The 14,418-nt window shown below is 35.5% G+C and overlaps 1 protein-coding gene across 17 annotated transcripts in view; it reads left to right on the top strand.

The window, feature by feature from the left end:
• The window catches only part of EIF4G3 (eukaryotic translation initiation factor 4 gamma 3), a 271,653-nt gene that overhangs the window by 128,050 nt on the left and 129,185 nt on the right, over positions 1-14,418 (top strand). For all 17 annotated transcript variants that reach the window (XM_053921191.1, XM_053921193.1, XM_053921192.1 and 14 more), the window contains 2 exons: positions 9,706-9,885; positions 10,471-10,585. In XM_053921191.1, coding sequence (XP_053777166.1) covers positions 9,706-9,885; positions 10,471-10,585 — 295 coding nt within the window. The remainder of the gene's footprint in view (positions 1-9,705; positions 9,886-10,470; positions 10,586-14,418) is intronic.

Genomic DNA, 14,418 nt, shown 5'->3' with positions numbered 1-14,418 from the left:
AGAAACTTGATTCATAAAAAATGACTTTTGAGCTCCTTGATACAAAATTAGATATTTCTATAATCTGTTAATAGCACTGATCCTCAAGTAGGGGTATTGTGTTTAAGCCTTTATACGTAGTCAGATTTAGGGAAATGTATTTTTAAAACTTTATTCTATGCCTAAAGGCTTATGGTACATTTTGTCTTTCCTTATTTCCAAAAACCAAAGAAAACTTCAAGGAATTTCTTCAAGAAAAGGATGATTTCAGTTCTGAAGAAGTTTTTCACATGTAATATAACTCTAAGTTTGGAAGATTGGTCTTTCATTTAGCTATAGGATGATGCTTGTGAAATTATGGCATGTTTCAACTAATAAAAAAATAGAACTATACATGCGTGGATACTTATTATTTAGCAAGAAAAGTAATTACTTTCCAACACTAGTTCTTTGAAGATGGTTCTTGAGGTAGAGAAAGAATCCAGAGCATTGTTTTTGGATACTAAAACTTCAGGTAGCTGGCTGCTTTTTACTGTGACATACTTCCTTTATAAACATAAGTTTAAAATTTTTTTCTATATAACAGAGAATTTAGTGAAAAGAAAATGTGTAGTCTTGGTTCCAACAGCAGCAGCAGTAGTTACCTTAGAGCAATAGAGGAAGGGCTTGAAGTGCCCATGCTGAGCAGAGGCAGCTGAACCAGTGTTGTGGTATGGCAGTGAGTAAATTGTTAGGAAAAGCTTGCTATTCTGTACCCATGAGTGTAGGGGCCAGTTTGATTTGTTTCACTGTGAAATAGATATGGGTATTTTCAGTGGGATAACCATTTAGAAAAACTGCTCTGTAATTGCAGTTTATTTAGCAACCTCTGGGCTCTAAATCCCAGTAGAACTCCCCTAGTGACAATTAAACAAAACACACCTTCATACATTTCCAAATACCCTATATGGAAGAGTGATACTGTTTACCATTTGAGAATCACTGGCTGAAGTCTGTATTTAAGAGAATCTTCTCCTCAGATCTAAAGTGAGGTAGAGATCTAAACCCTGAGAGATTGATGGAGAAAATACTCATTATACAAAACGGGATGTAGAGAGTTACTTAATGAAAGCAATACAGTGAAAAAGAAACATTGATATATAGAGAATACATTTTTAAAGAGGAAACATTTATGTCCTGGTATATTTTTTATTTATTGTGCTTAAGATATAAAGTTGAATTGAAGGCAGAAATGCTTTTTTCATCTATGGTGGTTTGCTTCGACCAGAAAGAATTAAATCAAATTAGAATTAGAATTAGTCTTGAATGTTAGAATTAATGAATAGATTTCTCATTTCTCCTTTATTGCATTATTCATCAGCGGCTACCTTTCTGATTACATATCCTTTTTATGCTTTGATTTTTTTTTTTTTATTAACAAAATAACTGGTGCTGGGTAATGTTTCCTATGATTACTATTTCTAAAGTCTAATAGTAAATACATAACTTTTTGTGGATGCTTAATAACAATTGATCCTTTCAATATTTCAAAGAAAGAAGTGTTTACTTTTATTTAGGTAAGCTATTTGGAGATAATTGCCATCATTCAGTTTAGCAATCTAAAACATATATATCCTTGTAAAATGAGGTTATCTGAATTGAAAGGTAACAAATAAGATTTTGGATAGTAGACATTTTTAGTTTAATACTAGGTTGGCCAAAAAGTCCGTTTAGTTTTTTCCATAAAATAAAAGTCACATTTTTTATTCGTACCTATACCTTGATTTATTTGGATATTTTGAATATGTTGGCTGTATCTGGTGTGGTTTAAACATTGGTTATTCTTAATGTGTCATTTTGATGGCTATCAACTTCAATTGGTCTCCCGACCATGGAGCTTCGTCCAATGAGAAATCTCCAGCACAGAACTTCACAGGCCACTTTTGGCATGTTTGATCAATCAGTCACAGCACCTTCTCCATACACTGCACAAATCTTCTTGTGTTTCAGTTGCATTTTTACCTTTCTTAAAATAATAAAACATCATATGCTGGAAATGTTGCATATTTTCTTCCATCTTCAATATTAAAAATGGCTATATAAAATTTCACCAATTTTAATAAGTTTTTTTAAAAAATGCACACTGGTATGACAACTGTCACAATACAATCTAACAAAATTGTTTCAAATGAAATTAAAGACAAGTAAGTGCTACTAGAGCCATCTTACGGGGAAAAAAACCAAACTTTTTGGCCAACCCAGAAGAATGAAGAAACTGTTAATAGGATGTGTTTCCTATACTTTTATTTAGAAGATTTTTATGTGTAGGCATTTTGGGCTATTTCAGCCATGTCTTCTTGGTTCTATGAGTTTTTGGCTTTTGCAGGGATTCTTTAGATTACTACTACTACTATTACTACTATTACTACTATTACTGCATTTTATAACTTGAAGAGAATAACAGTTTTCTTCAAAAGTAAAAGAAATCCTAAGTGATTTTATATGCAAAACACCCTTGGCTTTAGAACTATGTCAACTGTTTTTACTCTGATGTTTGAAAATCCTAAGTTAATTAGAAACTGAACAGAATATACACTCAGAATTAAAAACAAGCCACTTGGTATAATGTAGATTCTGGCTTGTGTTATTTCATGTTTTTGGTCACTGAAATTTGTTTAGTTGTGGTTTAAAGTTACTTACATTTCTTTATGTGACTTGGGCTTCACAAGAGAGATCAAGTGTTGGTTATATACTGTGGCTGCTGGTCTTTGCACTGTGAGAAAGACCAGGGATTGGTATTTAAATTGTTTGTAGAACAGAAATATTTTTCAGTGTGTTGATGTATGATTTTAGTTTCTGTGGTGTTTACAAGTGCTGAATAATATGCCATATTCAGAGCAGTTGAATTTAGTGTAAATAAATAATAAGCTTCATAAAAGTTAACAGTATTTGACCTCCAAGAATATGTTACCTGGTGTCAGGCATTGAAACTATGCATGTTTTCCTTTTGTGGTTTGGTTCTTTTTGCAAAAAGATTTTAAAAAGAAGAAAGAAAAAAACAGCTGGTTTATGTTCTTCATCTTCTTCTTCTTCTTTTTTTTTTTTCCATTATGGTCCCTAAAGTTTTCTGTATTCAAAGTTGTGCTGTTACATTTGAAGTCCTAGTTCCTGGTAGACAAATATTCCTATTACCCTAGGCAGTTTCTTTCATTTGGAAAGTAAAGTAGATGAAGATTAAGGAAGGCTTGCCTCTGGGGCCAGACCTGGCACATCAGAGTTTAATGGATCTTACTAGGAATTAGATTAAGCATCTATTGGTTTTCTGACCAGAACTCTTAGAATCTTTTTCAGAGCTCAGTAGAAGTCAGTGATGGGCAGTTTTATCTGGTGTCTTAGTCACAAGGAGTTGTGGAATTGCAACAGAGAAAGTGAAGAAAATACAGGTTGGGACTAGTTATAACTGGGATTCAGTCTTAGCTTTACTACAAACTGACCTTGGGCCTCAGCTTACTTACCTGTGAAATGGATAAAATAGGCTCATAAATGATACACTGTTGAGGTGTTATAACAACAGCACCTGTTGTGTTAAAGTACCTGGCTGTCACAGTGCCTGGCTCTAAGTCATTGGTAAGTGTCAATTTCCTTTAAGCAGCGAGGCAGCCCGACATTCCCCCCTTTCCCAGGCTATTTTTGCCTACACAATGAAGTGTTCTACAAGGATGCTTATTTCCCAGACTCTGTATTATGATCTGACAGAACACCTTCTTGTTCCTGACAGAATCCTTAGGGGTTTCTCGCCTCCATTTGACATAATCCTCTAGGGCAGCACTGTCTAATAGAACTTTCTGCGATGATAAAAATGTTCTGTATTGTGCTGTTCACTATGGCAGCTACTAGCCACATTGGGCTGTTGAGCACTTGAAATGTGCAATGCAGCTGAAGAACTGATTTTTTAATTAAATATTAATTTTAAGTAACCAAATATGGCTAGTGGCTACTGTGTTGGACAGCTTAGCTTTTTAGGGCTTATATCTCCTAATTCTCATTGAAACCTAAATTATGTTATATTGACCATGTGCAGGAAAATATAGAAAAAAAATTTACAGTAATTTTCATTGTGAGTGGTAAGTCAGCAGAAAGTGTGGTTGACACTTGAGTGACATCCCATTGTGCAGACACTTTACTATGTGTCAGAAAATCATAGCACTATTATTTTTTTCAAGAGTACTTTAGAATTTTAACGATATAACCTAAAAGATTCTTAATTGCAGATCTTACAATTTATCTCTCTAGTAGGCTGAACTATATATGCAAAAATCTAGGGATTTCAGAAGCATATTTTTGATGTGTTTTTTATTGCTTTGCAAATTAATATATATATATATTCAGTAGTTCTTCCCCACATGGGAAGAGCTAATGTGAATGAATAGGATTTTTCTATTTGCTTTTGAAAATGAATAGGTGGTTTTCAAATTTATGATTATTATGTAGTTTTTTTAGAGATATCTTTGTCTTTTGATAATTTTAGAGAGCGAAGTCATGACAAATGATATAATTACCAGCATCTTCAAAAAGCATGTATTACCAATGTTATTGGCCAGAAAACTTCGGGTGATGGTATAATCCCCATCATTAGAACAGTTTTCCAAGAGGAATGCTTTTCTTCTGCCTTCTAGGGCGTTTCTGTGAAATCAGCAATCATAAGTACCCTAAGTTCATCCTCTGTTTTGGACCTGCCCAAAGTACCACCTCAAATGAGGCCTGTAGCCTTCTTGTGCGTTCTCCTAGCATACTAGTGGACTGCTGAAAGATAAAATACTTAAATTAAAATCAAATTTGGAGATAATAGTTAAGTTGTACATGGTTCTTCCCTACCTATCCCTGTTCAGCATTTTTTATCAGCACTTGGATTACTTACATGCCTGTCATATTTGCTGATAGTCATGAAATTTTAACACTGTGTGCTATATTCCAAATTCAAAAAAATTTGTACAATCTGAAATCATGGGTTGAAATTATAAATTTTATACCACTTGCTAGCTACCATGTACCACTCTAAACAATGTGTATATATTTTTAGCCTCATATGATGCCTGTAACCATATACATTTTCACAAGATTCCTAATATGAACTTCAAAACACAACTACATGAGTACACATTTCCAGGTTATGTATGAAGAAGATTTACGGGTTTTAAATGATGCTAACTTAGTACCAGCCAGTAGTAAAATGTCGTTGACAAATGCACTCCTGTGTTTCTTAGTGTTATTGATGGAAACATAGTTGATCAGACTAAGAGAGATATATTGCTCTTTCATTCAGCAACAGATATCTATTGAATGAAAGTCAGGCACATTCCTTGCAGACCCCACTTGAGTATTTGTGTTTGGTATTTAGTGACACTTGGAGCAAGGGAGCAGGTTGAGAGAGAAAAGCATAAGCTGGTCAAGGAATTCAAAATCTTGGTTGGAGGGACAAAGGGTAGAGACTGGTGATTGGTTTGGAACCAAAAAAGACAGTGGTGTGAAACTTGGCAGTGATGGCCAGCCTTCAAATAACTTAGAGGCTTGTCACTTATGGAAAAGGGGGATTTGACTTCGATGTGATTTTAGGTATAGGCATTGGACCAGAGGGTATGATACAAATAGAAAAAAATGGGACCAATAGAAAGAAAAACTGAGGCAGTGTCAGAGCTCCATTTAACAATGAAATTGAACTGTGTCTTGAGTTGTTAACGTTTCATAACCACAAGAGCATGTCATATAAGAGATTCAGACGTTAGGCATATGGTTAGACTAAATGGCCAGTACTGTCCTTCCATCCAGAAGAGTTTGATCCTTTTCGTGACTCTTCATCACTCAGTGGAGAGGAAAAGGGATTCAGAAGCATTGCAAGCATTTTGGGAAAGCCTGTTCACATTCACACATTCTTTTCAATAACCTGTAGTTCGCTGCTGTGCCTACTACCCATGTAATCCTAATTTCCTACATTTTATTAAATCTAATTCTTTATTTACATTTGAATGGTTAGGTTAGGAGGGATTATAAAAAAGAGGACCCAGCCCTGGTTGGTTGGTGTGGCTCAGTGGATTGAGCACCAGACCGGGAACCAAAGGTCCCTGGTTCATGGTCAGGTAACATGCCTGGGTTGTGGGGGTGTGGGAGAGGCAATTGATCGGTGTTTCTCTCCCTCTTTCTCCCTCCCTTCCCCTCTCTCTAAAAGACAAATAAATAAAGAGGACCTATCTCTTTTTATTTTTTTTGCATTTCGAGTCATCACATCTTTTCTAGTCCTATAGATACTAGAGTGAGTGTGTGTGTGTGTGTGTGTGTGTGTGTGTGAGAGAGAGAGACAGAGACAGAGACAGAGACGTAAATTTTCTAAAAGGAGGTGGGGGACAAGCTCCAGATAGCCTGTCCTTATATAAATCTTTGTTGTATCAAAGGATATAAAAGCATATGAACAAGTTTCATTTGCTTTAAGGGGGAGAGGATTTGGAGCCCTGTCAGTAGAAAAAAAGTTTGTTTTCCTGCATAATAGACACATTTTTGACGTAATTGGTATAGCATTTTTCTTACCAGGAATCAATTATGGTTGAGGGATATTCCACCCATTAATGTAGTTGGATAAAGATCCTGCCACGTTCCTTCAGCCTTTAAAAAAGATTTCTTCTGACTGAGCACACTTGTTTGAAAATACGAGGGGTGTACCATTTTATGAGAGGTAGTAGAGTATATAACAGTTGAAAGCACAGACCAAGAACCTGACTTTATTTACATTACAGATGAGAGACCTTAGCAAGTTACTTAATCTTCCTTTCCCTCTGTTTCCCCATATATCTAATGGGCTATTAATAATAGTACCTGCTTTAGAGATTTGTTGTGAGGCTAAGTTAATATTCAGTATATGCAAAGTGTTTAATGGTACCTGGTATCTAGTAAGTGCTATATAAATCTTAACTATTGTTCCTTAATGTGCTTATATGAATACATTTTTCTATGTAGTTTCAAAGCTGAAACCTTAGTTTATAAAAAAATATTGTACATCCACATAACCTCCAACTTTGTGTTTCAGTGCCTCAGCTGTATGTTATTAGGAGCATCATTGAAACACTTGATTCTCTTTAAAAGTTGCTGAAGAAAAGTCTGACACTATTCAGAAATCTCCTTGAATAAGATGTAACCTTAGTTCTTCTAGACAGCCTAATTAAAAATCCTAGCAGAGCATTGGGAAATAATGGTAAGAAAAATACTCACACATAGTAAACTATTAAAATTATGGGAAAACTTTGCCCATATTTTCCTTGCTCTGCATAAGTAAATGGGTTAGTTGCCTCTCTCTCTCCCCCACCATAACTCTATGTTTTTTTCAGGCAGTAAAGTACCTTGAAAAATTTGATGATAATGTAGCCACAGTGTATCATTACCTGTACCTGTTTGATACTCTCCTTGTCTTGGCTGCCCTCTAGAGTTGATGGAAAAGGATTATGTAGAATTAACCTTCTTATCTAGTGTGTCTAACATCTATAGTGCTCAGTAAGTTGAGCAGATGAATGACTCCTCTCTCCTTGATGTCTTTAACAGTTTTGTGGCTCCTGATAAACTGAGTTACAAAAATGATTGTTTGTTCCTGAAATGTTCTTGCAACTCACATGCATTGATGAGTAATAGAGTCTATCTGCTATGCAGTCGAGAAATGAAATTTAGTGTGAAAAGTTTACTACTTGTATCCCTGGTGGCCACCAACAAAAATTGTTATGTCTGTCACCAAAACTGTGTCAGTGGAGATAACTAGAAGACTGTTGCTCCTTTGTGGCTCAGACCAGGTTTCTGTGTTAATCAGCTTTGCCTCTTGTACTTTCTTCTCATCTCCATCAACTACTGTTTGTGGCCTTTGCCATCTGATTTTCTTATTTACTTCATTCTCGGTCTATACCTTACTGTCTATTGCTTTTAAGTGACCTAACCTCTTCAGTGGATTTTTTTTTTTTTTTTTTTTGTCCTGGGTTATGAAGGCTAAATGGGGATGAGCCTTGGGCAGTGGATCCCAGTTCTTCCAGTACAGGACAAGATGTAAAGTTACCACCTGTGGATAGCATAATGATTAAGAATAGGACTGGATAAAACCTGAGTGGACCCAAAGGTCAAAACTCAACTTTGCTTTTATTTGGACCAATAGCAACATGTCTGCAATTGTGAGGAACTCAGATTTTGGAGCTAGAGCGTATATTTTGACTGGTATTATATTTCCCTATTTTAAAGCTGTAAGTGGCCTCTTACATGCCTGGTTAGTTGAAAAGAGCAGGTTTCTGTCATGAAAAGTCTGATATATGTTGCAAACTTTAAAATGATAAATGACACTTTTATTATTAGCTCTTGTCTCCAGTGAAGCTGTAGAGTGCATCCTAGAGAAGCTAAATAGTTAATCACATAATGGCTACCCATGAGAACCAAGAGTAGGAATCAGTAGTCCCAATTGTACTTGTACCATTAAGCAGACATTTCTTTTCAAGCTGTTATAACTGTGGCTACTATTAGAATATTTTTTGCCACTGGATTTATTTATTTTTAATTAAATGTAATTTGATTTTTCAATTCCACTGTTCTTGAATTTTCAAGGGAGAAATGTCATTCTGATTTTCTAATCTTCCTTCTCCTATTATTACTAAATCGATATTTTTGTTTAGCTGCATGCTATGCCCTACCCCTTTCTACTGATCTATAAGCTTTTCCATTGGCTTTCTTTCTGTTTCCTGCCGCTTTCTTGCTTCATAATTGAAGGGAGGATTCAGACCTATCCAGGTAACAAACTACTGGTTCTGCATGGCCTCTTTATTACTCTATCCCATTACTACTACTACTACTACTACTACTACTACTATTACTACTACTACTACCACCGCTATTACAATGAGATGAATTGTTTGCTGCTGAATTCACAGTGGGAATTTAATATTGGTATATTGCATTAAGGCTTTTAAGTCTTAAGTGAGAACCATAAATAACCACAAGTACTGGTTGCCATTTGAAAGATTTGAGCTCTGCTCCTTCCAACCTGTCCTTAAACGTGCCTAGATCCTCCATTTTTATTGCAAACTATTTGAAAAAGCAAAATTGGGTTCATTTTAATATGGCGTTGCCATTTTTTTTGAAAAGGAAGGCTTTTTACCATCACAGGGCAATCAGCATGTGACAAGCTACAGATAGTTTTAATTTAGCTTAACCCTGATAGACTGAGACAAAAATTTTCATGTCCAGAGAGATTCTTGTTCTTCTAAGTATTTTGTAAATGACTTAAATGGTAGTATTTTGAAACTGCTTTTAATTTTTAGTAAGTTGATAATAAGCCACCTACTCTTTATGAAAGAATCAATGCTTTTATACAACAAAACTTTTAGAGAGACATCAGCTACCCCTTTTATTATTTTTTATCACATTTTAAAATTACTTATTATGGTATGGAAATTTTAGTTTAAATTAGCTGAGACTTCATTTTTAAAATGAGACTGCCCTCCTGTTTTCAGATGTGTGACACCAGGGTTAAAGCCTAACCTAATGTGATTAGTGTGGGGTGTTTTTGTGACCCAGCCATCGGCAGTTTTGTCTCTCTTCATGTATATTGCATTTCTGATTCAAATCGGTAAGATGTTTATTAGTGGAAGCAAGGAGAAAGTTCAAGATAGTAAAATTTACTTATCTCCCTTTGTAAAATAAGTAAATAAATGTATTTTTTTCTCCCTTCCTCAGTTTTTCCAGAGGCCTCAAATACAGCCTCCTAGAGCTACCATCCCGAACAGCAGTCCTTCTATTCGCCCTGGTGCACAGACACCCACCGCAGTCTATCAGGCCAATCAGCACATCATGATGGTCAACCATCTGCCCATGCCGTACCCAGTGCCGCAGGGTCCTCAGTACTGTATTCCACAGGTGAAGTCTCTCTCAGGTCCACGCGGTCCACCAGTGCAGTGGGGGTTAACTCAGATTCTTGGCAGAGGGAGCAGGGAGGGTGGGTGATGGCATTAGTGTCCAGTTATGTGTGAACTTTTTTGTTGGCTAGAAGTCTAGCCATTTTGTCATTTTCCATAATAATGTAAAAAAATATTTCTGCATCTTTCTACTTAGAACTTTCTAAGACGATACAGAAATTGTTTTTGTCTCCTAAGCTTTCCTCCCATCCCTTCCCCACAACCAGCTGCTCTAAAATAGGCTCAGTAATTAAGCTGTTCCTGTGATATCATTCCATGTCAGTAAAAGCTACCATCCTGAAATAATTTTACAATGAGCTAATGTCTGCCCCTGTGCACTGGTTTTTGCCAGACGGTTTTACTTAAGGCAAGGCACACCTTTCTCTTCATTCTCATTGTATCCTGATAGCAAGCAAGCATTTTGAATGTGTTTAACCAAGTGGCTTCACCTCATTTAAATGATTTTCTTATATACACACCACACTTTATTTTTCATAGTAAGCTCCCTTCATATTATTGACAAATGTCTATAATTTCTCTCTTCCAGTACCGTCATAGTGGCCCTCCTTATGTTGGGCCCCCACAGCAGTATCCTGTTCAACCACCGGGGCCAGGTCCTTTTTACCCTGGACCAGGACCTGGGGACTTCCCCAATGCCTATGGTAAGTGTGAAAAATTGAGCAATTTCTACTAGTTTGTTGTGTTTAACCAATTTTGTTGTTTGGGAGATCAGTGTAGGCAATGAGGTTTAGTGGTCTGAAGTTTTGTAGATAAAGTGTTATAAACAGTTCTTACCCGAAAGCTACTTCTTAGAGAGTGGCTAACAAGGAAGGAGTATTATGGAAGTGTATTTAGTTAGTGACACCTCTGAAGGAGTTGCAAAGAGGCAAAGAGCCCACGTGTCGAGGTTCTGATATCTGCCACCAACTCATCTTCTACTGGATTTTTCCTGATGTCATAAATATACCTTACCTTCCTTTTCCAAGCAGTTACCACCACTTCACCAAAACATTTGTTAATGTTTTCCCACTTAGAATGTGATATATATGAAGGCAGGGGATAGCATGACTGAATACAACTCAGTATACCTATGATTCCTTTTCTGCAAAATTGTTGTTATAAGATCTATGTGATGGGGAATTTTTGAGGACTAGTTAAATGAAAATGCCTTGAAAAATTACAGATGTATAGAAATAAGTGCCATGAGTATACTTTGTGTGAACCAATGCTGAGGAGTAATGAAAATAACCTATTGTATTCAATAAATTTCTACCATATCCTATACTTTTTGTGTTCTATGGAACATTAATTATAAGGGATAAAAACACAAATACTAGAAAAAGTAAGCTTTAAGATTCATTAAGTATTGATCTTTCCTACTAAAGGACATACTAACATTTTAACTTGTTCTTTTAAGATGGTAATCTGTTATAGATAAACATGTATCCACTAACCAATTTCTTAACATTGGGATTTAGTGGCTTGATTAAAAACCTTTGCAAGAATTGATTATATTAGACCAGCTCAAGAAAGTTTCCCTTAGGTTTTGAGGTGAAACAGGCAAATCATCCAAGTGTTAACTTCTTTTATAAAACAGACAACCTTTCTATGACATTGGTCAGTATAGCTTGTGAAACTGCCATTTTAAAAGGATATACTTTGGTAGATCATTAAATGTCTTAGATATATGTTTATTTAAAATGGCTTTATAATGTTATATTTTCACTAAACTATTGGATGTTTTTAGAACAATGCATGTTACATATATGTAGGTGTTAAAGTAAAATACTATACGTGCATTACCTAGATTAGACTGTTGCTAGGTAACAGTCTAGGACTGTCGAAATGTTCCTTATGTATCCTCTGAGCTTTCAGTTTTGGTTTTCACATAGTTCCAGAGCCTTTCTAATGGTACTTATTCTGGAAACTTAAATCCTGTTAAAATTATTTCATGTGTAAAATTGACTGTTGGTGTTCATTAGAAATTATTAGGATATATTGAAGAAAACTGTGGGATGAGATTATCTATTACACTAAACATGCTAAAATTAATATTCCTCTTTCAATCCCATGTTGCAAAGGGAATACAATTGTTTCTTCTAATTTACCTACTAATTTTGAAAGGTATCTCACTGAATTCTAGTCTATTGTATATTTATAGATTATGTAAATGACTTTTCTGACTCAGAAAATGTTTTCATTAAAATTCTTATGCTTGTGCTAGCCCTCTTTCTTGCTCTTAATAGTACTATTGCAGTATATATAGAAACAATATAGATGAGTTTACTAGTAGGGAAATTTTTGATTCATATATGATATTGTAACATATATTAGCTTTATTTCTATTACATGTAGACTGCATTTGCTCATTTTTATGAAAAAGCAATATTTTGAGGTACAATGTATCTCATATAATGTTGATGTCTATTTCCTTTGATAGATACTCTTATCTGTGAAGAGATGCTTATGCAGATCCAGTAGCCACCTAGTAGGCATTTTATCACCTGATGTAAAAGTTTCCCTAGCTTCATTAAGATTAGAAAAAGACTTTAAAATAATTTTTCATTATGAAGGTAATCAAGTTAATAATGAAAAATACAAATAATACAGAACATGTAAAGTTGAAATACCCAGTTTTCTTCCTCCTTGCTCCCTAAAGAAATACTTAACAGATTGATATATATCTTTCCATTTATAGTTAAACACTTTTAACACAAAGCACACACTTTTTTGTTTTGTTTGTTTGTTTATATATTTATGTCTGTATGTATTTATTTATTTGTTATTATTCTTCAAGTACAGTTGTCTCCATTTTCCTGCTGCCATTTTCCCTCGCCCCACCCACCTTAATGGTTTTTTTTAATCTCACTATATTTGTGGACATCTTTCTAATTTATTACCTATAGAATTTCAAGATACATAGTATTTCATTTTAGGAATGAAACATAACTTATTCACCCAGTCCTTTACTGATAGAAGGTTAGATTATTTTCATTATTTGGGCAGATATTTTAATTTCATAGTTTGCCACTAGTTAATATACTTTTATCCAAATCAGACTTCTTTTCCAATAGTTCCCATCGATTATAGGTCCTTCAGCTACACCACCTTGGGGTAGTTGTCCTCATCTTAATAGTCTAGAAGCCCAAAACATTTCCCCTTCTATTTCTTCTTCTTGGGATCTCTCCTATTTTAACTTTCCATTTCCTGTTCTTCTGATCTTGATGACTCCCCTTTCTTCTACCACTTCTCCTGTCCTCCTCTTGGGTTCAAGTAAAAAGTGGGTTTGGGGTGGGATCCTAGGTCTTTGTTCTGAAGATGGGGTCATCTCTTCTAGGGCAGAGGGACCTTCCTGTTGCTGAACTGGCCAGGGACAAATCCTAGACTTGTTTCTTCTTGTCCTGCTTCTGGGGTCTACGAGTTGGTTGGTGTTTTCCCCAGATTTCTTCATTCTTCACCCTTAGCCTTACAGTTTACTCAGCATGCTAACATTTTACTCCCCTACTTGGTTTAAATCTTGAACAGTGATTTTCAAAGACTATGTTGAAGTTCAGCAACCCAGGTCATAGAATTCTGTTTAGAAAATATAATTCTTGCAGCATTTCTACCTTGTTACCTTTCAGTGTAACCTTGCAGTGTTACCTTGTTACCTTTCAGTTTTTCTCTGGTGTTTCTTAAATATTTTGATGCCTGTTTTATCAGAAAAATACCTCATGGATATTGAAATCACTTCCAGCCAACCTAAGGGAGTGATGGCCCAAGATGAAAAATTTAGGTTTGGGAGCAGAAGGGTATGTATGGTTAGCGGTGGCATGTTGAGAAAGAAAAAGAAATGGACAATTTACACTGGTAGACGGTCCCATCCTCCCTTTCTTCAAACCAGCGTATGCTCCTTGTCTCATTCTACCATGTCATTTTCCCTTCTCCTGTCATCTGCCCACTCTTTCCCTGCATCTTTGTGGGGCTTGGGCACCTCATTCAGCTCCTAAGAGATGAGAAAGTCGTTCCCCACGGTGTGTTGAGATGGGAAAGTTTTTGGCATCTGAAGTTGAATTTGATTGTGTTTTCATGGAGTGGTAATACTATATTTGGCGATGTGGCTGCATACCACCATTATTATTGTTCTGGGTATTCTGTAGGACAAATTGATTTTTATGTGCTGACCTGAACATTTAACCTCTGTGTTTTTCTTTGTTTCTATGGAAAATTCATGGTTTTGAAGTGTTTTCGGAAGACCTGCCATGTGTAAGACATTGTGTTCAGTATTTTCAGGAATGTAGTTGTTGAGATATTCTCCTTGCCTTTCAGGATTTTATAGTACATTGATTTAATGTTTATGCTTGGGCCTTAACCAATGAGAAGAAATCTAAATATTAACTAGACCAGTGGTTCACAGATCTTTCAATATCCTGAACAAGTAAAATAAAGTAAAATAAAGGAAGAAACACACAGAACTGTCACATTTTTAATTTTGAAAATCAGACTTTTAAAGAAA

The sequence above is a fragment of the Desmodus rotundus genome, chromosome 3, assembly GCF_022682495.2.
Source record: "Desmodus rotundus isolate HL8 chromosome 3, HLdesRot8A.1, whole genome shotgun sequence".
NCBI lineage: Eukaryota > Metazoa > Chordata > Mammalia > Chiroptera > Phyllostomidae > Desmodus > Desmodus rotundus.
Note: the sequence above shows the minus strand (reverse complement) of the source record. Positions and strands in the feature narration are given on the sequence as shown.